This window comes from Lipotes vexillifer, unplaced genomic scaffold (assembly GCF_000442215.2).
Source record: "Lipotes vexillifer unplaced genomic scaffold, Lipotes_vexillifer_v1.1 scaffold104, whole genome shotgun sequence".
Taxonomy (NCBI): Eukaryota; Metazoa; Chordata; class Mammalia; order Artiodactyla; family Lipotidae; genus Lipotes; species Lipotes vexillifer.
The window spans coordinates 946811-971475 of record NW_006789458.1 but is presented as its reverse complement, the minus strand read 5'-3'; the positions used below and the strand labels follow the sequence as shown (position 1 = coordinate 971475).

Here is a 24665-nt window from a genome sequence, read left to right as displayed (position 1 = left end):
ATTCAGCGGGTGCTTTGTATAATGAAAAACCACTTGTGCACAAGGTGGGCATCAGGCACCATCAACTTCTAATATATTGGAAGTTTTCACTTCAAATATATATTTTTAAAAGACTGTATTTTCCAAGGCACGTAACATATTTCTCAAAAATACTTAGCTCTTAAAATAACTTTGTCTCATACACTTGTGTGAAATAGCTAGAAAATCTTGAATTTTCTGTTGTGTTGGGTCCTATTTGGTGTCATGTCAAATGTTTGCTCAATCAAATTTATCAAAGAGACAATTCTAGAATGAAAAAGAAAATCAATTCCTTAACTTTATGAGAAACAAAAGACTATTGCTCTGTGTATAATATGATAAAGAGGAGCTTCAGACGAATGTTCTGCTGAGCAAGCTCTAGAAGATACCATTGTAAAGAAACACAGGAAAGAAAATCGAATGTCAAGGTGGTCAAGGTTTATTGGTAATCATACATTAGCAGAGGATGTACATGGTGAAGCTGATGTTAATGGCAGATAGATGTCTCCATCTATTTCATTTCAAATATGAACATGGCAGGATTAGCCTCTCCTCCTAGTAATTTCCCACAATTTTGCTAAGAATTCTATTGATAGATTTAGAAAAGGAGTTCCAGCAAAAACCAAACAAACCTACATTTGAAGAGGGATGAAAATAAGTGTAAAACTGTATTCATAAAATTTGAATATTAAATAAAAATATATAATCTTTATTGATCTTCAATCAATACACTGGATAAATAGTGGTCAGTGCTAGTGAAGAGACCATTTTTCCATGAGTCATTATTTAGCTTAAACATGGATTATTAGGACTCAAGAATTTCCTTGACAATATAGGAAAGAAAGTGAATCATGTTATTTCCTAATTTTTATTTCTTACATGACTGTTCTACTGGTGTTGCATCTTCATAATTAATCACATTTGAAAGACTTCTAAATGATCCAGTTGGCCTATTGAAGAAGGAAGAAGCAAGAAAAAAGTTTCACTAAATGAACATTTAAACATCAAGTTTGTTGCTAGTTTTGCAGTATATAGTTCAAGAATGTTAGTAAATTGCTTCTGAAATGGAATAAAATATGGCCTCATATTTCTATGAAAATTGTCTCCCCTTGTTTCCTTTCCACTCTTTTATGTATATAGATATTTAGTTTATAAATAAAGCTCTTCCTATCCTTCACTTAGTGTGGCTTTAATAGCCTTTAAAAAAAATCCTCAGAAGGTAATATTGCCTTTTGAAGACTGGGAAATAAAATCCATTCATTTTGAACTCTCGAGTAAAATGTAAAATCCCTTCATTTACACTTCTAGTTTTAGCAAGAAAATCTGAGCCCTGTGCTCAGGTAAGTTCCATCCAGGTAATGAAAAATGCAGTTAATATATTAGGCAAATTGTGACTTTTAATTCCAGGTGTTAAGTCAATCCTATCATGACTTCTATTATGTCCTTTAAAGAAAAGGGTAATCAGTGACTTCCTTGAGGTCTCTAGGGCCTTACTTTTTGAGAAGTGAAAGAGATCTTAGTCACTGCACTTTTATATTTAGAATGATCTGACCTAAGCATAGTGCTATGGGGAAGCTGAGTTTTACTTAAAGTGGTGGGTTAGTTTTTAAATAATTTCAATGAGCTCACAGAGAAATTCTACATTGAATTTAACTATAAGCTGATAAATATCTTCTATTAGTGAATTAAATATGATGATGGAAACATGATTTTAATCCTGTTTTGTTTACAGAGAAATCTAATATTTGCTACTTCAGGATCTTTTTATCACTTGCTAATGACATTGGGAATTTGTTCTAGTGACTCCAGGGAGTTTACAGGGAGATATGCCCTGTATTCTGGAAGTAAGTGACCCAGTCCCATGGTCTTCTCAAGTAGTCCAGGGGTCTCAGTGACTTGGAACGCATAAGTAGGTAAGTACCACTGACAGCTATCAGTGTTCCAAAGAAAAAGAGTCCTTTGTTTATCACCTGTAAAAAAGAGCAAGAACTTTCACTTTATTTGTGCAGTGATTAAAATCTTGCAAGTAGACTTCATTTTTAAATGACATTTTATACAATTTCCTCTTTGTTCTTTAAACTGAAACAGTGATGTAATTGCATGATCACTAGGTGAAGTCCTGCAATATCTGGCAAGGTCAAGAATTTGGATCTTCCTGCCTCCCTCTCTCCCTCTTCTCTCTCTTCCCAGAAACACCTGAATCTATGTGCTCTGTATAAAGAATTCTTAAAAGTTAGCCTTTGTCCAGCCATAAAAAAAATTCACAGTTGAAAAAAAAAAGAACTGTTAACTCTGTCTTGAAAGAAGCCACAAATGATCCAGTCATTGCTCAGACCCTGCACAGTGTCTCTGAGAAGAGTGATGGGTCCAGTGGCCTCTGTGACTTGGAAGACACACATTCAAAGACTTAAACATGTACCTTCACCACCTACAGTCTATCAACCACACGAGCTGAGGCTCAGTCTAGTCTGGGTTGTGTGCACTCTCATATCATCCTGGTCTCTTTCACTGCACTTATTGTCCTGCATTCTAACTGCCTGTCACTGTCTCTTTCGCCTTTGGACTTTTAGTTCCTTGAGGGTAGGGACCTTATTTTATTCACCTCTGTATGAATAAATCTTGATTCATTCCAATCTAGCCTCTAAATCTTTCTAAAATCCACACCTGAGACTATGAGCTGCTTTTTCTTCCTGTTTCCCTCAGAATAATATTCAAGATGTTTCAGGTCCTACTTACTATTCCAGCTCCACCTCTAGCCATTTTCACACATATGTGCTTCTTCCAGGTCCACTGAAATACTTGCCATTCCCATTCTGAATGTGTGAGAGGTTTCTTCAACCTCCATGCCCCCCCCATGCCCATGCCCATTCCCCACCAGGACAGTGCCTCTTCACTGCAGGTGTCCATTTCCCCCACTAGTCTCTGAGCTATGCAAAGGGTAGGGGCTGCTTTATGTTCATCACCATGCCCAGCTCAATGTTTACATACTATTTGTTTAGTGAGTGAAGTTGTAAAGTTTCCACAGTGGAAGATCAGGAATCTGAATCTCCATTTAATGGCATCTGTGAGTCAACTGCCCAAAATTAATGTGAATAGCATTACACTGGAATTAGACTGTGTTTTATAAGTGATTTGATTCTGTCCAGTTTTGTAAATTAAACCCATAGGAGTATTGCATGAAGCAAAAGTCAATTGCTAAATAAAAGTAAAAGGTCGCATTGATAAAATAAAGTAGAAAGTTTAGGAATATTAGCATCAATTTCTTTTTTGAATTTCTTCTTCTCAGGGATTGCCTCTTCTTTGTAATTTTGTTCATTAGGCACTCTGCCACCTGTGTATCCAGGACATTTTTTAATTTGGAAGGCAAACATCTAGTGTCTGTCACATTATTTCCATATTTGCCTGAGGTAAACATAACCATAACACTGTGAACTTCAACACATCAGATTAAAAATAAGTGTAATCTGTTCCAACCTTTTTTTGCCAATGCCAACGCAGCACTGCCTCATGGTATCTTATTCTGGAAAAGGTGACCTGTAAGAAAGTTTAAAAAGTATTCTTGTGTATTCTTTAATGGCTAAACAGAAGATTAAAATGAGGAAAAGTCTTAAATCCAGACCTTACCATGGTGTAAAGAGGGATAAAGGTAGATGGCATAATAGCATGAAGAAATCTCTCTATATTCTTTTGGAAGAGGAACCACCTTGAGTTGACGTGTGCTCGCATCTGCAATAATGTAAGCAGTCTCAAAGAATACCTTGAACAAAGTACCCGAAATTGTTTACTGCAACTTTATCACTCTTTATTCCCATTCACCACAAAGCCAGACTGAAAGTAGTCAAATAAATTCTTATTTCCAATTCTTCTCAGTCATTTCCAATCCTTTTCAGTCAATGTCAGAGAACACTAACTTGAAAAGGTAGAGCAATTATGCAAAACCTGTTAGAGAACTCTATTTTGCGCGAGGGCCAACTCTATTTCAGTAAGAGTTTGTTTGTATGGATCTGTGAGTAGTCTGTGAGCCCAAAGATTTGACTAATTTCTGTTACTTCCTGGTCAGTTTGGAACATTATTTATGGCAAGAAGAGATCTGTTTAAAACTAGGCCTGTCTTGATATACTCCATATTCAGGATAAACATTACGTTGTAGTTGTCTTGTTTTCAAAGACAAGGCAAAATACATCAGTGAGACTTTCAGTATCTTATAGAATTTCCTTCACCACATATGAAACAATTCTGCTCAAGTTGGAGTCTATTTCTTTCTGTCTTCAGGAGAGATGGAAAACAACTATACTCTTTTTAAAATTTTTATCTTGTAAATTTTTTCATTTGATTATTTAAAAACTATAACCACAACCATTTACTGTGAGCTTTTCATGTGACTGGCTTAAAATGGAATTGTGTTTTTCTTCTTAGTAATCTACTGACTATGAATTTCTTTGGTATTACATATGTCTTTCAGTGCAAAAAACCGCAAAGGATATTCAGTGCTAATTTAAGTTTGCAGCTTATAATGTTAAGAATGGAAAGGTTATTTAATGTCTCTTAAATTTTCCAAATATGTTAACTCATATCAAAAATATTTTTTCATTAAAATAGCATATTAGTACCTCTACTAAATGTCTAAGTCTTGAGCCTATGAATTGTCAGATATTGAAACCAGACATTTTGTCTTTTTTGTTACCTCCTAAATGTCCCTGAAATGTTGATGGAGATGATGTGTGTGGGTCATTATCACTGTCTTTATAGTCAAAGTTCAACTATGTGTAAGGAATGCTCTGTGTGTGTGTGTGTGTGTGTGTGTGTGTGTGTGTGTTTTCTCTTGGCACCTATTCTTATGCAGCATGCATGAGACGGGGGTCAAAGAAACATTAAAGCAAAGAATGTTTATTAGAATATCAGTGCATGATCTCATTGAATAGAATCAAACATTCTCACTTGCCTCTATGTAATTGTACATGGATAGGTCTGAAATTGCATGGTCATCTGGAATTCTTAATCTTGAGAATTCAGGAAGGCACATACCTAGAAACCAAGTTAAATAATATATCTTTTCCAAAACAGTCTGTAAACAATGTGCTTGACTCTACACAGTTCAAATGAAATGGTGTATTCTCTATCAATGGTCTCTACTAACCTTTAAAAACTCAGGACAACAAGACTGTATGACCAACAATCTATGAATACTGAGCAATAACACAGGGGCATTTCCCATTGCCTATGATTTAATAAAACTTATGATGAAGTTGTTATAATATATACTAGATTAGTGAATCATTATTTTTATTTCACAAATGGAAAGCAGTTCATATGGACTGTAAATGACCCCAAATCCTTAGAATTTGCTACTCTCCTTTTTGTTCTTTGCTACCCCATATACATTTGTTTCATTTTACCTAAGCCACCTTATTAGCTTAAACATACTCTGTTATTCTGTTATCTCCCAGAGACAGGACTCATGTTATATTCATGTTTGAAAACTTAACCTAGTATATGGTAAACACTGAATAAATATTTGATAAATTAATAACTAACTAATGTAACTTCACAGGGTCAAACAACTCTAGTTTTGAGGAAGCCATTTCTAAAGTCAGAGAACATGGGTGCAAGTCCCAGCTTTACCACTTCTAGCTACTTGACTTTGGGCAAGTTACCTAACCATCTCTAAGCTTAAATTTCCTCAGTTATAAAATAGGGACAAGAATAGTACCCATGCCCCATGTTTTTCATGAGAAAATGTGATAAAAATCAGCAAGATACCCAACACATATTACATGTTCAGTGATGTTAGTTATTATTGTGATAATTATTGTTCTATCTTCATTCTCTTGTAACTAAAACCAGTATTGACAGTATGTTCTGTTATATGAGCCCTCCATCTGTCTCCACCATTGTCATCACATGCTAACGAATCACACAAGGGCTAAGAAGGGAGGAAACAAAATACTTCTGGATCCTGAGCATCTGAGTGAGATAACTGGGAAAGAAAGGAAGAAAACCAGAAGAAATTTAGCCTGGAATCTATAATCTCTTCAGATTCAGACAGCACAGTGTTCACTGACTCCCTATAACACTATATAAAAAAAATTTTACTGTGAACTTACTTTGTTCCAGGCTTTTTTTTTCCTTTTTTTTTCTTGATGTATAGTTGATGTACAATATTATATGAGTTACGGGTGTACAACATAGTGATTCACAATTTTTAAAGGTTATACTCCATTTATAGTTATTATAAAATATTGGCTATATTCCCTGTGTTGTACAATATATCCTTGTAGCTTATTTATTTTATACCTCATAGTTTGTAACTCTTAATCCCCTTCCCCTATCTTGCTCCTCCCCCTACCCTTTTACCCACTGGCAACCACTAGTTTGTAATCTGCGGGTTAGGCTTTTTTTAAAAAAAGCTTTCCACAAATCATTTGATTTAACCTTCACAACTCTCTGAAGTGGTATTATTCCCATTTTATTGATGGAAAAAAAATCTGAGACTTTAAAAAGATAAAGTGACTTGTTCAAGGTCAAAGGGCTAATAAGTCAGCAAGTCAAGATTGGAATCTGGGTGTAGATTCAAAGCTGATTCTCTAAGTCTATCCCTTACCTGAAACAGGTTTAAATTCAGAGGTGACCTTTGAGGACATGTAATGCTGAGAAGCAATAAAAGTTATCCAGTTCTCAGGCTACTATTTGCAATTTCTTTTACAGATAAAAATTATGTACATTTAATTTAACTTACTTTCAGAATTATACATAAAGTTTAAAACTTCAATACTTGTAAAATTAATATATTTCTGGAATTAATTTTAATCAAAAGGCAAATGGAAGTATCAGATGCAAACTTTGATAAGGCAAAAAGCAAGAAAATGCTGGAGCTTCTAAAAGTGTTTCTGAGGGCATACTGTAGGGATTATAGGCATGGGGGTTAACTAGGCTGAGAGGGAGGGAAAGGAGTATATCTCTGCCAAACTTTGGTGCTCGGAACTTTTATCTTTGTATTGATCGATGCATAGACTTCCATGTAAAACTTAAAAGAAACTATCTTTTCCTCTCTGGGTGTTCCTTGTCTGATATGGGCAACAACAGTGGCATAGACTGTTAATAGAAAAGTTTATAATCCTGAACAGGAAATATGCATCATTGTTTGTAATCTTCCAGGATCAGAAATAGGTGTACAATTAATCAGCAAGGCTAGTCCATGTCCAATTGAGAAATTTTACTTACTAAGGTCATTATTGAATTTATCCATTAATTCATCAAATACCAAGCAGTCTTCAAATCCCTAAAACAAGAAAAAATAAACTGTAAATGATAAATACTTCTTAGCAATTTTGAATAGACTTCATTGGTGAGTATAATTCACAGGATGTTTACTCTCAACCAGCACATAACAGCCAAATAGTCACACTTAGCATTGAATTCTGATTAAAAAGACAATTGACTGCATGTTTGATGGTTTTGTTTTTGCCCAATTTACTCATGTATATATATAAAATTTAGAATATGATCAAAATTTTAAATTACTTGTAATTTTGACAATTCCATTGCTTCTTCAAGAAGCAAAAATAATTATATTGTTCTACCATGAGCATTAGAATAATATTTAAACTATTCAGAACTTTAAGATTCACATTTAGAGCAATTTAATGACAGGATAGAACTTTCATATTAACTTACTTTCTATAAGCCAAGATTAAAGCAAATTTCCAATCAACAAATCTACAAAATTAGTAAGATACTATGCTAAATGCAGTAGGGAGAAGAAAATAAAAAGCTATGTTTCCTGCATCCTAGGAATTCAAACTATGGTTTTAAGACAATATAAAAATATATAAAGGTTAAGAAATAAAATATTTCTATATCAATTATACATATCATACCTGAAGCAAATAAATTTGTCAATTATATAGGCTGTTAATGCTATAGGAATTTAGAAATGAGAGATACCATATAGGGATGAGATAACACTCTTAAATTCTTTATTTAATTAATTCATTTATTCCTGGAGAATTCCTATGAGATAGGTATATTAAAATCCGAATTTTACAGATAAGGAAGTAGAGATAAGTTAGTTGCATGAGAACATATTCTAATAAATCATGAAGCCAGGCTTTGAACCAGGGAGTTCTAATTATCCACTATGCTAAAATTGATGTTTCCTTACTGTTTTAAAATTTTAAGTACAATTGACTTACAATATTATATTTATTTCAGGTATACAACATAGTGATTTGATATTTTTATAGATTATACTCCATATAAAGGTATTATAAAATATAGGCTATATACCCTGTGCTGTATATTACATCCTTGCATCTTATTTATTTTATGCCTCATAGTTTGTACCTCTTAATCCCCTTCCTCTATCTTGCCCCTCCCCCTCCCCTTCTACCCACTGGTAACCACTAGTTTGTTCTCTATATCTGTGAGTCTGTTTCTGCTTTGTTATATTTGTTCATTTGTTTTATTTTTTAGATTCTACATATAAGTGAAAACGTACAGAATTTGTCTTTCTTTGTCTGACTTATTTCACTAACCATAATACCATCCAGGTCCATCCACGTTGTTGTAAATGGCAAAATTTCATTCTTTTTTATGGTTGAGTAATATTCTGTTGTATATACATAGAGCTTCTTTATCCATCCATTGTTAATGGACAGTTAGGTTGCTTCCATATCTTGGCTATTGTAAATAATGCTGATATGAACATGGGATGCATATATCTTTTCAAATTAGCATTTTAATTTTCTTTGGATACATACCATGAGTGGAATTTCTGGACCATATGGTAGTTCTATTTTTAATTTTTTGAGGAACCTCCATACTGTTTTCCTTAGTGGCTGCACCAATTTACATTACCACCAACACTACTAGAATTCTCTTTTCTCCACATCCTTGACAACACTTGTTCTTTGTTGTCTTTTTGACAATAGCCATTCTGACAACTATGAGATGATATCCCACAGTGGGTTTGATTTGTACTTCCTTGATGATTAGTGATGTTGAGCATCTTTTCATATGCCTATTGACCATCTGTATATCTTCTTTGGAAAAATGCCTATTCAGGTCTTCTGCCCATTTTTTAAATTGGGTTGTTTGTTTTCTTGACATTGAGTTCCATGTGCTTTTATATATTTTTCATATTAACCCCTTATCAGACATTACATTTGCAAAGATCTCCCATTCAGTAGGTTGTCTTTTCCTTTTGTTGATGGTTTCCTACACTGTGCAAAACTTTTAAGTTTGATTAGGTCTCACTTGTTTATTTTGCTTTTGTTTCTTTTGCTTAAGGAGACAGATCCAAAAAAATATTACTAAGACCTATGTGAAAGCATTTTTTTCTTCTAATAGTTTTATGGTTTCATATCCTACACTTAAATCTTTAATCCATTTTGAGTTCATTTTTGTATATAATATGAGAAAATATTCTAATTTCATTCTTTTACATGTAGCTGTCCAGTTTTTCCAACACCACTTATTGAAGAGACTGTCTTTTCCCCATTGTATATTTTTGCCTCCTTTGCTGTAGATTAACTGACCATATCTGCATGGGTTTATTTCTGGGCTTGCTGTTCCATTGACCTATGTGTCTGTTTTTGTGTCATTACCATACTGTTTTGATGATTATAGCTTTGTAGCATAGTCTGAATTTAGGGTCCATGATACCTCCAGCTTTGTTCTCTCTTCTCAAGATTGCTTTGTCTACTGAGGGTCTTTTGTAGTTCCTTACAAATTTTAGGATTTTTTTCTAGTTCTGTGAAAACTGTCGTGAATATTTTGATAAGAATTGCATTAAGTTTGTAGATTGCTTTGGGTAGTATGGACATTTTAACAATATTAAGTCTTCCAATCTATGAATACAGGATATCTTTCCATTTATTTTTATCATCTTTAATTATCTTTATCAATATCTTATAGTTTTCAGAGTATAAGTCTTTCACCTCCTTGGTTAAATTTATTTCTATGTGTTTTATTATTTTTGGTGCAATTCTAATGGTATTGTTTTCTTGCTTTCACTTTCTAATAGTTCATTATTAGTGCATAGAAAAACAACAGGTTTCTGTATATTAATCTTGTATCCTGCCACTTTACTGAATTCATTTATTAGTTCTAATATTTTTTTGGTGAAGACTTTAGGGTTTTCTATATATAATATGTCATCAGCAAATAGTGACAGTTTTACTTCTTCCTTTCCAATTTGGATGCCTTTTACCTCTTTTACTTGTCTGATTGCTATGGCTAGGACCTCCAATACTATATCAAATAGAAATGGTGAGAGTGGACATCCTTATCTTGTTCCTGATCTTAGAGAAAAAGCTTTCAGCTTTTAACTGCTGAGTATGATGTTATCTGTGAGTTTGTCATAAATGACCTTTATTATGTTGAGATATGCCCCCTCTGTACAAATTTTGTTCAGAGTTTTTATCAGAATGATGTTGAATTTTGTCAAATGCCTTTTCTACATCTATTGAGATGGTCATGTGATTTTTATCTTTTGTTTTGATAATGTGATTTATCACACTGGTTAATTTGCAGATATTGAACCATACTTGTACTGCAGGGATTAATCCCAGTTTATCATAGTTTATGATTCTTTTAATTTATTGTTAAATTTATTTGCTAATATTTTGTTGAGAATTTTTATATCTATATTCATCAGAAAAATTGGTCTGTAATATTCTTTTATTTTGTAGTGTCTTTGTATATTTTGGTATCAGGGTAATGCTGGACTCAGAATTAATTTGGGAGTGTTCCCAAATGTTTGGTAGAATTCATCTGGGAAGTTATTAGTCCTGGTTTTGTTTGTTGAATGTTTTTGATTATTGACTTAGTTTCAATACTAATAATCAGTCAGTTCAGATTATCTATTTCCTCCTGATTCAGTCTTGGAAGATTGTATGTTTCTAGAAATCTATCTGTTTCTCTCATGTTGTCCAATTTGTTGGCATATTCTTAGTATTCTCCTATGATTGTTTGTGTTTCTGTGATAATGGTTATATCTTCTCCTCTTTCATTTATTATTTTGTTTATTTGGATCCTCTCTCTTTTTTTCTTAGTGAGCCTGGGTAAAGGGTTATCTGTTTTTTTGTTTATCTTTTTAAAAAACCAGCCCTTGATTTCATTGATTTTTTCTATTTTTTTTGAAGGGGGTCTCTATTTTATTTATTTCCACTCTGGTCTTTATTATTTCCTTCCTTCTGCTGACTTTGGGTTTTGTTTTTTCTTCTTTTTCTAATTTCTTCAGATAAGATAGGCTGTTTACTTGAGACTTTTCTATTTTCTTGAGGTAGGCCTGAAATGCTATAAACTTCCCTTTTAAAACTGCTTTTGCCATCCTGTAAATAGCTATTAAGTCCACCTGGTCTAATGTGTCATTTAAGGCCACTGTTTCCTTTTAGATTTTCTGTCTGGATGATCTATCCATTAAGGCAAGTGGAGTGTTAAAGTCCTCTACTATTATTGTATTACTGTCAATTTCTCCCTTTATGTCTGTCAATATTCACTTTATATATTTAAGTACTCCTATATTCGATGCATATATGTTTACAATTTTTATAGCCTCTTCCTGTATTGACCCCTTTATCATTATATAATGCCCTTTTTTTCTTTTATTATAGACTTTGTTTTAAAACTTACTTTGTCTGATATGAGTATTGCTACCCAGCTTTCCTTTTGTTTCTATTTGCATGGAATATCTTTTTCCATCCCCTTACTTTCAATCTGTGTGTGTGTCTTTAGCTCTGAAGTGAGTCTCCTGTAGGCAGCAGAGAGATGGATCTTATTTTTTAATCCAATCAGCCACCCTATGTCTTTTGACTGGAGCATTTAATCCAATGACATTTAGTGTGGTTATTAATAGGTATGTACTTATTGCCATTTTATTATTTTTTTTCTGGCAGTTCTTCTTTGTTCTTTTCTTCTTTTAGTCTCTTCCTTTGTGGTTTGATGATTTTCTTTAGTGTTATGTTTGTGTTCCTATCTCTCTAAGTTTTGTGTATCTATTCTAGGTTTTTGATTTGTGGTTACCATGTAGTTCATATATGTTGCCCTAAACTATACCTACTTGTTTTAAACTGATAGACATTTAAGTTCAAAAACATTCTAAAAGATCTACTTTTTTAACTCCTTCCCCATGGTTTGTGTTTTTTATGTCATATTTTACATTTTCAGGCCTATCCTTTAACTGTTTATTGTAATTATACTTGATTTTACAGTTTTTGTCTTTTAATTTTTGTTCTAGCTTTTTTAAGTGGTTGATCCACTGCTTTTACTGTATATTTGCCTTTACCAGTGGGATTTTTCCCTTCTTATTTTTCTTATTACAGCCTTTTCTTTTTTACTTAAAGAAGACGCTTTAACATTTCTTGTAAGGTCGACTTAGTAGTGATGAGCTCTTTTACTTTTTGCTTGTCTGGGAAACTATCTCTCCTTCAATCCTGAACAATAACCTTGCTGGGTAAAATATTCTTAGTTGTAGGTTTTTTCCTTTCAGCACTTTAAACATATCATGCCATTCCCTTCTGGCCTGCAAAGTTGCTGCTGAAAAATCAGCTAATATGATTGCCTATGGGCATTCCCTTGTTTGTGATTCTTTGTTTTGTTCTTGCTGCCTCTAAAATTCTTTCTTTAATTTTGCCATTTTCATTGTCTTGGTGTGGGTCTTTTGGGGTTCATCTTGTTTGGAACTCTCTTTGTTTCCTATACCTGGATATCTGTTTCCTCCTTCAGGTTAGGGAATTTTTCAGCCACAATTTCATCAAATACATTTTCTACCTCATTCTCTCTCTTCTTATTCTGAGACCCCTATAATGTGAATGTTAGTATGTTTGATTGTCTCAGAGGTCTCATTTTTAAGAATTTGTTTTTCTTTTTGCTGTTCTGATTTTGAGATTTTCACTATTCCTTCTTTCAGGTCACATATGCATTCTTCAATATCACCTAATCTGCTGTTGAATCCCCCTAGTGTATTTTTCATTTTAGTTATTATATTCTTTAGCTCCTATTGGTTTTTTCTTATATTTTGTAAATCTCTGTTGAAGTTTTCAATGAGTGATTTTATTCTACTCCCAAGCTGGGTGAGCATCTTTATGACCATTGCTTCAAACACTTTATTAGGTTAATTATTTATCTCTATTTCATGAGGGTATTTTTCAAGGGTTTTACTTTGTTCTTTTGTTTGAAACATATTCCTCCATTTTCTCATTTTGTTTAACTTTCTATGTTTGCCTCTATGAAATTATGTGAAAGTTACCTGTCCTGGTCTTGAAGGCATGTCCTATGATGTCCTATTCAGTCTGCATGTGCCCACTGGCTTTGGTGGGAGAGCTGCATCTGAAGTGAGCATGGGCCACACTTTCCCCTAGGGTATGCTGGCAGCCACCACTTTGGTGGGAAATAGGGCTGGATTCAGAGGGGCTAGAGCCAGATCCAGGTGCAGCCAGGGCTTCTCCTAGGCTCAGTGGCAGTCACTGCCCTATGGGGTAGGGTTTGAGGCTCAAGGGACTGGAGTAGAAGCCCCGAGGGTGGTGGGTCTCTGCTGAGTGTGATGGCAATCTCTGCCTTGGTTGGGGGCATGGCCAGGTTCCTGAGGGCTTTGAGCTGCACTTCTAAACTGGTTCTGCTTTTTCCCCAGGTGTACACAACTTGGTTAGAAGCAGGGTGGGGGCTGGAGGGGTTGGAGCCACACTGCTGAGCTGGTTGCATTCCTTCCCTGGTGTATGCATGCTCATTGGCAATAGCACCCTCCACCTTAGTGGGGAACAGTGCCAGAGTAGGAGGTGCTGGAGCAGGAGCCCAGTGCAGGTTGGGGGGCGCAATAGGGCAGCCCTGGCAGGCAATCCAGAGCAACCAGCAGTTGCCAGTCTGCTGCTTCCATGCTGGGATTGGGAGCAAGCAAGTCTGTGTACATGCTCTTCAGGAGCAGAGTATCAGTTTCTTACTGCCCCCTAGTAAGCCATACTGGTTTTCAAAACAGCTAAGGAGTCTCATTTTCCTGGCCTTGAACCCCAGACCTGGGGTGTCTAATATGTGGCTCAAACTCCTCGGTCCCCAGGGAGGATCCCCAATTCTGTGATATCCCCCTCCTCTTCTGGGTCACACACTAGGGGTGTGTGTCTTGACTAGATCAATTCTCCTCCCCTCCTACCAGACTCCATGTGGTTCTTTATTTACAGCCTTGGTTGTAGAAGAGCTATTCTGCTAGTCTTCAGGTTGTTCACAGTGAGTTTCTCTATGTGTAGCTGTAGTTTTGATGTGTTTGTGGGAGGAGGTGAACTCAGGGTCCTCCTACTCTGCCAACTTGATCCCACCTCTCTTGTTATGTTTTTGTAAAACAAAATGTTTATGACTACTTTGCTCAAAATATAATTGATTAGATTCATAAGCTCTTTATTCTTGGACTATATCCCATTCACCAAAACAATATAAGACTATGGTTATAAAACTATTAGTAATCAAACACACATGCACATAAAATAATTGTTTGTCTAGACAATTATTTTAGAAGTCCTTAAAATTAATGTTCAGTATTTGAACACTATTCATTTTCTGAAATATTTTTTAGCCAGAACGGTAAAATTTCCATGAAAGCAGTAGTATTCAACATCTAGTCTGTTTCATCATTTTATTTAGCTCTATCAATTGTGTTTTCTTTTCCTTTGGAATGAAAAAGCAGAGGGAAAAAAAAAGATAATTTGGGATATCTTTCTTTTTTGATACTAACATTATAATCTCTAGAAAAAATATACTTTAAAAGTTAAGTCTTGAATTGCTGATAGTCAAGTTTCCAAATTTCAAGTCATCAATACATTTTCTAACTGAACAGAAAACTATCTTATGCTTTTTTATACACTAAATTACTGCATCAAGTAATCCAAGAGTTGACTATATTTAGAGATCAATCTAGTTAAATAGCTGGTATGGTTTTTGAGTTGACTGTTTTATCAGAGATTATGTGGGGATAGTTTTAAGCATATTTTTTATTTAAGACTTTTTAGTTGAGACTGACCCAGAGAAATTTAAGGGACTTACCTAAGGAAAAATAACTTACCGCATTCATTCCCTGCCCAAAAAAGGGCACTATGGCATGAGCTGCATCTCCCATCAACACACAGTGTGATTTAAAGTGAAAAGAAGAGCACTTAACGGATATCATGGGCTGGGCGGGCAACAGAAAGAAATCTTGTGCCAGGGTTCGCCTTTAGAGGAAAACAATAAAAATGTTAAGCTTGGTATTAAATATTGTGTAATTCTTTCAGATTTACTGGCTTTGTTAACATAATATTTCATTGAAAAGTATGTGAGAATGCCAGGAAGAAAACAGGAGAGGGAGAACTGAAGTTTCTTCTAGTTCCCAAATTCCACTGTTCTATTTATATTCTTAATTTGCAACAGTTTTAATCACATCCAAAAAGAACAAGTTTAGCTGCATTTGAATAACTTGAAATATGTCTGTGTTATATGTCATGAAAATTTTATTATCAAGCACACAGATCACACAATTTTCAACAACGTTGGAATGTTTTAGGTTTCCTTGGAGAAACTTGAGATGCAGTTGTGCATTTGATTAGCACACAACAAACCAAAATTGTTCATGTGAATCCATGTGTATTTGGAAATGAACAACTGGAATCAAGCTAGTATCTGTTCAAGCATCTACAGAGGTTTTGTGGAAGCTATAGATAGAGAAGTAGTACATATACTAGAGTATCTTAAATCTAGTGGAAGAGGCAAGAAAGAGCCACAGAAGAAGTTCTGAAGCAGCTAAGGGCTAAATTTTGGTGTGCAGAGATTTCCCTTCAAAGTCAGAGAAGGAGAAACCAACACAGGCAATTGAATTGTTCTGCAGGAAAGGGTGAGAACTGACAATTTTTAATAGATCTGCTATGGGTGGGCAGTGGGCTATCCCTTTTACATAATTAGCTCATTCAATTTTCAAAATTGCCCTAAAAGTTAGGTATCCTGATGTCTATTTTAATGATGAAAAATCTTAGACTCAGAGAAGTCAGGGACAAGAGCAGTATTAAAATCTTGCTCTTTCTGCAGTATTGTGCTGCCTCCATGAAGACATCGCTGGAGATAGAAAGTGAGCTGGATTCCAGGATGGAGTGACAGTGGGAGAGAGGCACTGAGTGAGACCAAATGACAAGGTCCATATGAAGGGGAAGTTGATATGGGCCAGAGGAGCTGAGACTGATAAGCCAGACAGCTAATACAATTAGCTATCAATTTGGGGGAACTTTATATGTGCCTGGCCCTGTGCTGAATGATTTATAGGCATGATCCCCTTTACTCCTCACAACAACCCTTTGGCGCAGGTACTACTATTATCACCATTTTACTGTGAGGGGCGTGAGACATAGGAAAGCTTATACAGCTAGCAACTGGTGGACTTGAGATTTGAGGTTGCCAGCTATTTCTGCCTTGACATAGATTTGTGTTCCCACCAGCAGAAGGAAGCACAGACAAGCCCTAAGGGGCCTGAGTGCCTGCTCAGGGTACATAGAAGGTCCAGGGACATTGGTGACTTGTCTTTCCCAAGGAAACAGGCCTGGCCTGGATTTTTTCAGAATTCCTGTTCACAGCACAAGATCCTCTTGGACTTTTGCTGTAATCTAGGCTTCCTGTCCTGGTCACTGCATGATTGGTCATGTTTAACAAAAACGGAAATAAGTGCATTAGCCTTTATTTGAACTTTGAATAACTCAAACCAGTGGGGCAAAAGGCACAATTGCACATCTTGAGACTTACTTTCCAATTAGAGGGATAGAATCCGGAAAGTACTTCTGGAAGAAATTCAGCACATCACTACTAGTTTGCAGTTTTTCAAACTCTTCAAAGGGCATGAACAAAGTACACGTGAAAGATTTGTTCTGTGAGAAGAAGAGGAACAGTGTGAGAGAGATCAGGGGGCCAGGCAATGCTGGTACTAAGGCAGACCCCTAAATCACAGAATGCTTGCTGTGGCTCAGGGGCCTCTGGGAAGAATGTCCAAGCAGACAGGAAAGGCACCCTCTCTTTCTTCCCTCACTCCCAAGGAAAAGCTCCGTCAAGTCCCAAGGTGCTCCCCAGCTTCTTGGTTATCAGGAGAATTTTATACTGTAAACTCCAGATATTTTCACCAAGCAAACATTACACTTCTTAGATTATTAATAGGTTGGTTGGATTTGATTTCTCCTCTTTTTTTTTTCTTTATTGTTGTTCCATTTAAGATGTTATGATATTAAGGCATTGGACCCTAGGACTGTTAATAAGTGAAGAAAACAAAAAGAAAGTAAAAGACCAACCAGAGAACTATCAATAGGTGTATCTGCCTATATTATCTATATATTATTATAGATAATAATAACTATATATATGTATATATTATATATTAATATAGCAAAAAAGTTTCTTTCTAATGAAAGAACAGCCATGCTCTTTTGAGATAACGTATATTCCGATGTTGTCCTACAGATATTAAAGGATGAAAAATACTTCCTAATATATAACGTAAATCTCTTTGGCTTTATTTGGGGACCATTTCTTCCTGTGCTGTCTTGGGGGAGGTGGCAGTCAGGTACCACCACACATAAACCCCCATTAGTCATTCATATATGTTAAATATCTTCTCCAAAGTAAATAATTTGGATTCCTTCAGGTTTTTCCTCAGTATCCCCAGAGTTTCAGATATAATCACTAAATAGACTAAACAATGATGAAGTTGATTACATTCATGCATACAGAGTATGAAAGTAAGTAACGAAAAACGTTAATTATATATGCAAAATGACAGTTGATAAGAAATTTTACACTACCATGTTAGGAAGTGCAATCATCATAAAGGTATCTCTAGGCCAAATATGTAGATAATTAGGTTCCATGGCATACTGCAGGGAAAAAAGGTATATATAATTAGTGTATTAATGTAGCACATCTGCATTAACAAATTAAACACGATGATTCTCTTTATGTTATAATTGTTTCCACAGCAATTTAAATCAGTGTCATATGCATGGTGATGTGCACATCCATTGCTACATAAAGCAGAAGTTTTCTTAGAAAAGACTTTGTGTCCTGTCTTTATAAACTCAGGCTAAGGTGAGTTTTTGATACCATGTATAATTGAAGATTTGAGAACATGCTGTAAGATATTCCTTTTCTCTCTCTCCTCTATTTCCATGGACACACGCACATATATACACATATACAAATATGTATACATACATATATAAAATATATATTATATACACACATAAGCTGTGGATGTGTGTATATATGTGTAATATTTTTCTACTTTATTTTTTACCTTATTTGGGTACTTATTTGTATAAACAGAAAGATCCTAAGTTTAAATTTCATGGACAAAACAAAATTTTACAAACAAGCCTCTTATTGTTTGTTTACTACAACATAAATAATAGAGAGAAATGCTCCCTCTTTAGCAAAGCCACTACAGGGCAATAGCCGCCTGAGTAGGTATGTATGGCTCGGGCACATGAATTGACCCAAAGACCCAAGTGACCCAAACCACTGAGGTTCCCAGGGGTATTACATACGTAAGAATACACAATCCGTTTCCCAACTATTTTAAGTTTGTATTATTTTCTATAAATGTTTAGAGAGCACCTACCATGTATATGTCTTATGGTCATAAAAAGATGACAGAAAGTACATCTTAGTCTCCTAGCTAATATTTTCACACTTTTTTAAAGTTATTTGTGTCTTAGGAGATGAAACTGCTTCTTTCCGGCTTTTTATCCCCAGAGCCCCAAAGAAAGCCCAGTACACAGACAAGGAGATGAATAAGTGAATAACACTTTGACACCAAAGATCTCACAAAGCAGTTGAATAGGCAAGATATATACATATGAAAAGCTCCCAAAAACTTCTCTTTAACAACAACTCAAGTGGTAGCGAGACAAAATGACTTGGTGCCTAGGTAGAAGTTTAGGAAATAAAAACTGGTCAGGTAAGAGGATTGTGTGTCTGGGATGGCTGAAACAAGGGATTGGTAGATTAGATAGCGGTGAAGGACAGTGGCTGCTGGTGAGGGTGAGCATGCTGAGCAACATGGAGGAGGCACAAATGAGCACGGCGCCTTACTGGTAATAGGACACCAGCCTGGATGAGGTGAGCCTCCTTGCTTCCCTCTTGCTATCTTTTGACCTCTTCTACATGGTGTTGATAAAGCAAATACGATACCAAAAACATTTTGATATTCATACATATTTCATGACCCTAGAAAACAACTCTTTAAATTTTCAGGTTCTTTATTTCAAGTCACGCTCTCAATAGATATCCTTGTGCAACAGTGGTCCCAAGGTCAGATTTGTCATAATTCCCATGGGTCTTCTTACTACAAGTCCCTCCACACATAAAGTCTAAGCGAGACAGTTTGCTTGCTGTGCAAAAACAGCTTTGAGATAAGCTCCCACATAATTCCCAAAAGCACTCCCTTAATATTCACCCAGCTCTGTCATTCATCCAATCTCTCCCTCCTACTCCACCTATCAGAGATGGAGTGAAAATGTCCGCTACATTAGAAAAAGAAAAAAGGAAGGAAGAAAAGGAAAAAGAAAAGAAAGGAAGGAAGAAAGAAAAAAGTGGAGAGAAAGTTTCATAGAATTGTTTTTGGGCCATGTCAAAATATTCCCATGTCTGGTCACATTACTATGTCAAAACAGCATTTCTTAAAAGAGTAAAAACTTTCTATAAACCACCAATCATTACTATTAAATAGGAACACCTTGTGAATAAATGGCTATCTTAAATCTACATTAGTAGGCATGATTCCACTCAAACTGGGGACAATTTTTCAACAGAATCCTGTAATCCAGAATTATCAGATCCTGGGTCATTAGAATATGACCCACCTGAAGACCATAAAATATCATTGAAGAATTAATAAATCCATTTTTAACCGGGAGGAAGAAATAGAAAGACAACGAAATGTTAAAATATGGATTTGACTGGCTGATAGTTTAGTATATAAGTGGTATATAATACCACTATCCCAAACTGACAAACTATTTCATAGATGTCTGAACTTCAAATAGTATAGATTAAATCAGTACCTTAAAAATATATATTTTATATGCAAATCAAGTATTTAACTGATGCTGTTTACTTTTCATTACTGATAAGCCGAGATCCTCATTGCTTCTGTTGGTGTTTTAATTTTCCTTATTAAATTCCTACATTTATTTGCTTATGACAATATACAATATACATACTACGTATTTCCCTCCGGCCACATATGGTTTAACATGGGAAGCAGGGAATGAGAAACATGCAATGCAAATCTCTTTGCAACAACTTGCTGTTCACTTTATTTAATAACTTTTGCATTTAATCATGAGTATAAGAACTCTGGATTGTCAGTATACATAGTTGATTCCCAACCCAATTTTTTTCTCCCAAGAGATAATAGAAAAATGCTATTATTGTGTAAGACAAATCCCCTGTGTGTCTCCAATAAGGTAGTTGTAATTCCGCTCCTTTCTTCTATTCAAGAAAACATATCAAAAGGTAAGGGAGTGAGAGTGATATTATTAAAGAGATACCTGTACATCCAATTTATTATTAATTACAAAATACTTGTGGCCTTGATCAAGATATGCTATGAGAACAACTGCACTAGAATATGCTTCTATACTAATACAGGCAGGGGGAGGAGGAGAGCTGTAGAAAGAAGAAAAGAAAGGGAAAGGACTTACCTCCCCATGCTTAGGTGGAATAGTCAATTCCATGAACCCATGAGGAATGTATTGTTGACTGTAATCAAAGCGGGGTTTCTTCATGAGGTGAGTTCTGACAGTGGAATAGGCTCCATCACATCCTACAATGAGGTCACAGGTGACATCTTTGGGAACTTTCTCATGTCTGAAAAATAAAATAAATCGTCATCAAAAAAAAAAAAAAAAGTCTAGTGGTGAAAATGATGAAGTACCTCTATTGGGTATAAAAAGTACTGATTTAATGGGGCCACCACTCACTTTTACCTATCTGATTTAGAGCTTTGAGTGGATAGCTATAAAATGAAGATAACAATTGTCCCAGTCATGTGTTTGCTTATGAGAATGAGGATAACACACAACCATACTGATGAATAAAGACATGCTAGGCCACAGAAGCATGACTAAGAGTTGAGTTCCCTGCATGAAGGAAGAGAACCTTGAAAAGAAAGCAAAGTGTTTCAAATGGAGGGAATGTATGAACAACCACAGGGATGTGACCAGAATCTTCTAGGAGCAACACATTTGTCTTGAACAGAGGGAATCAGAAGATGAATTTAAGAAAAGAATACAATTGGGAAGGGAGGAGAAGAGAATGAATGTTAGGACAAAAGGTTTAAATACATTATTCTGGCAAATGGGAGAAAACAATTTTTTTCCATTGGGGAGATGGTGTATAAAGAGTGGTAATTTAAGATAACATACTTAGGAGTGGAAACATTGCAGTGGAGCCAGAGTGCAGACGGGAAAGAAATGGGGACAAGCTGACTGTAGTAGCCTGCACGTGCGGGGATGAGAGCCCAAGGATTGTGGCGCTCAGGAAGAAGGAAGCCATAGGCTCTGAGGCAAACAGAAAGTATGAATGATTGGTGAATGTTTATAGGTCTAGTGGGAGAAAATAAGGAAAGGGCTACATCAAGGATGATTTTAATCTTTTGGGTAATAGTATTAGGGAAGTCAGGAATGGGAGATGCTTGGTGACAAATAGAGGATCAAGGTTTTAGATGTGTTTGAGATTACGGCAAGTAGTTGTGAAGGTGTTTAATGGGAAATTAATATTGATTAAGATTGAAATAAGGATTGAGAATGAAGAAAAAGGCCTGGCCTGGAGGTGTTAATCATAGAAATGTGAATTTACAAGTAGTTGTTGAATGAACTGTGAATCCATGACATATCCCATGAGTGGGATGTGAGGCTTAGAACTCTAGAGGAAATGGAGTCGGCCAAGGGGAGGCAGACAAATAGTATTCAGAAAGAGGGGAGGAGAAACAGGGCAGCGGAGGGTCATCTGTTTCAAGGGAGGACAGTGTTTGAGGCAGAGTATGATTACTAGTGTACTAGTGTAGAATCAGGAAGAATCACTGGTGCTAGTATTCAGAAGGCATCTAAGACCTATTTTCAATATAAAATTACTTGATTCTAGAAACTATTTGAATTACCCTGTTAGTAATCATTTAATTCTTTCGAAAGAGCCAGAGAACAAAGTTGACAGGTTCAATTCTCCACGTCAACCCTTCACCTCTGAAGTCAAAAGGCTAACTGGTGATTACCCAAGCACTGTGATCATTCTTTCCTCAGGATTACATTTCAACAGCCTGTGGCCAAAGTGCACCTTTGCATTGGGATATTTCTCAACAGCTGAGGAAACAAAGAAAGACAACTAATAGAAAAGAAATTCCAATTCTTATTTCACTTAATCAAATTGAAATATTAATCATTTTCTGAGAACAGTGTGATAGAGATACTTATTCTTACCGATGTAAAAATGAGTTAGATAAAAGGTAATTTGACAACTATTTGGCAAATGTTCCAGGATAATTTGGTAGCAAAAGAGATAAATAAAAATCAACTATCCTCATCTCAAAAAAAAAAAAAAAATCTAATTCCATTATGCAAATTCTTATATACTGTAATTGTTGGCACCCTAGGAAAGAAGCTGTCATCACATATTTTAAAAGTTTTCCCCAATTAAAGGCTTAATTTGTGATCGGAAATATTCAGTCAAACTTCCTTTTTCATACTATGTCTGACTTTATATTTCTTTTTAGCAAGTCCTCTAGACTTCTAGCTCAATTTGTCATAAATATAGATTATTGATACTAATTCTTTTTGTAATCAAACACTGCAACAGTTAGGGGAAAATGAGTAAGAATATTTGAAACTTAATAAGTAGAATCAAATTATTTTAGTGCTTTCTCTGCCTGCTAACAATCTATAGTGTATTTCATTTTCTGAATCATTAATTATGTTCTTATCATAGTAGTAAATTTATTTTTGTTCCTATTAATTCTCATGGGCAGGAGATCTATAATTAGTGGTTATTTATTGTTCTTAAAGCTACAAATCAGAATGCAGGTGTTAGAGCTGGAATAGACCTCAGAGATGATTTATTTCAAAACTCTTCATCTTATAAATGGAATAACCAAGATCCTGGGAGGGAAAGACAATTTGCCTGAGATCATACAAAGTAAAAAAAATTAGGAAAAATAATCCAGAGGTCTGACTTCCGTACTTATCTCTCCTTTTCATCTCGGGTTTTGTCTTTTTTTTGTTCTGCTTTTCTTGAGTTTGATTTGGGGTCTGAAGACTTTAAGATTCTTGGACATGGGATTAGAAGCTTTAGAATATTGAAATCTGAGATAAGCCTAAGACTGATCTATGTTTAAGAAACCTTTTGACAAATAACTTGGAGAAGTCAGAGTTGACCTGAACCACTATGGGTGTCTTTTATCAATACAAACACAAAACGTGTTTGTGGAATCAACCTTTTTGTAAATTAAATTTTATTTTATTTTCAAATTAGATGTATAGTAATACATCCCAAAGAATTTTCCATGGAACACTAGTCCTGTGATATGCTCTCCAAAATAATTGTTCTCTGGTCAGTCATTAGAGAAATGCTCATACTTTGACCCTCCTGGCTGTGCTGTCCTGGTCCCCAGATATATGTGGCTTGAAATGCGGCTGGTCTGAATGGAGATGTGATGTACCCACTGGGTTTTGACAACTTAGTACCAAAAACTAAAAAGAATAAAATGTCTCATGAGTAGCTTTCTTACATTGATTGCACATTGAAATGATAATATTTTAGATATATTAGGTTAAATATACTATTAAAATTAATTTCACCTATTTCTTTTTAGGTTTTCTAATGTGGTTAATATAAAGTTTTAAATTATACATGTGGCTGTCATTTGTGGTCACATCTTAGACAGCATTGCTCTAGAAAATCCACACTGCAGACTAGTAGAATAAAGGCCCTGAGAAGTACTGTAAGAAAAGACTTTTAAAACTAAGTTGATGCAGGGTTTATCAAATTTACCTGACCACATATACTTTTTCTGTTTGTTTTACTTAACAATTATTAATAGCCCACCAAATAGTAAACTATGAAACAATCCTACATGAAAAGCTGATTCAGGGAAATGATTTAGTTACAGTACTTTCAGAGGTGAGGCTCTTCTATTAGAAGGAATGAGCATTTATCTGTGGAATGGGTGGCTCACACATCTGATGCCATGTAAAGGAATAAGAGCTGTGTAAAATAACTTTATATGTCAAACAAACTTTAGGAGTCAAGAGATTCAGCATTCTTTTTATCAACATATTTATGTCATTTATGAAATTGCATGCTGTGCAGTGCTCCCCTAATAAAAAACAGGGGAGCATGCAAGATTGGATCTCCTTATTATTAGCAGGTGTTTCGTATATTATATATAATACTGGAGGCAGTGACTGTAATAGTTAAAAGCATGGACTTTGGAATAGACAGACTCAAGTTCAAATCCAGATTCTACTACTTATTAACAGTATAATATGCTGCTCTTTGGAGCTCTCCAAGCCTCCTTTACCATCTATAAAACTGAGGTAAAAATAATTCCCACTTCACAGAGTTTGGAGGGTTATACAAATTGATGCAATATAAAGCAGTTAACA

General features: G+C 35.2%; 1 protein-coding gene across 1 annotated transcript in view; it reads right to left on the bottom strand.

Annotated features, from left to right (window-relative positions):
• Positions 1 to 1814: 1814 nt before the first annotated feature.
• The window catches only part of KMO (kynurenine 3-monooxygenase), a 54481-nt gene continuing 31630 nt past the window's right edge, over positions 1815 to 24665 (bottom strand). Inside the window, 10 exon segments of the mRNA XM_007462641.1 lie at positions 1815 to 1988; positions 3493 to 3552; positions 3643 to 3744; positions 4961 to 5043; positions 7240 to 7297; positions 15065 to 15212; positions 16765 to 16886; positions 17811 to 17882; positions 20712 to 20877; positions 22280 to 22367. Of these exon segments, the coding sequence (XP_007462703.1) occupies positions 1815 to 1988; positions 3493 to 3552; positions 3643 to 3744; positions 4961 to 5043; positions 7240 to 7297; positions 15065 to 15212; positions 16765 to 16886; positions 17811 to 17882; positions 20712 to 20877; positions 22280 to 22367 (1073 nt within the window).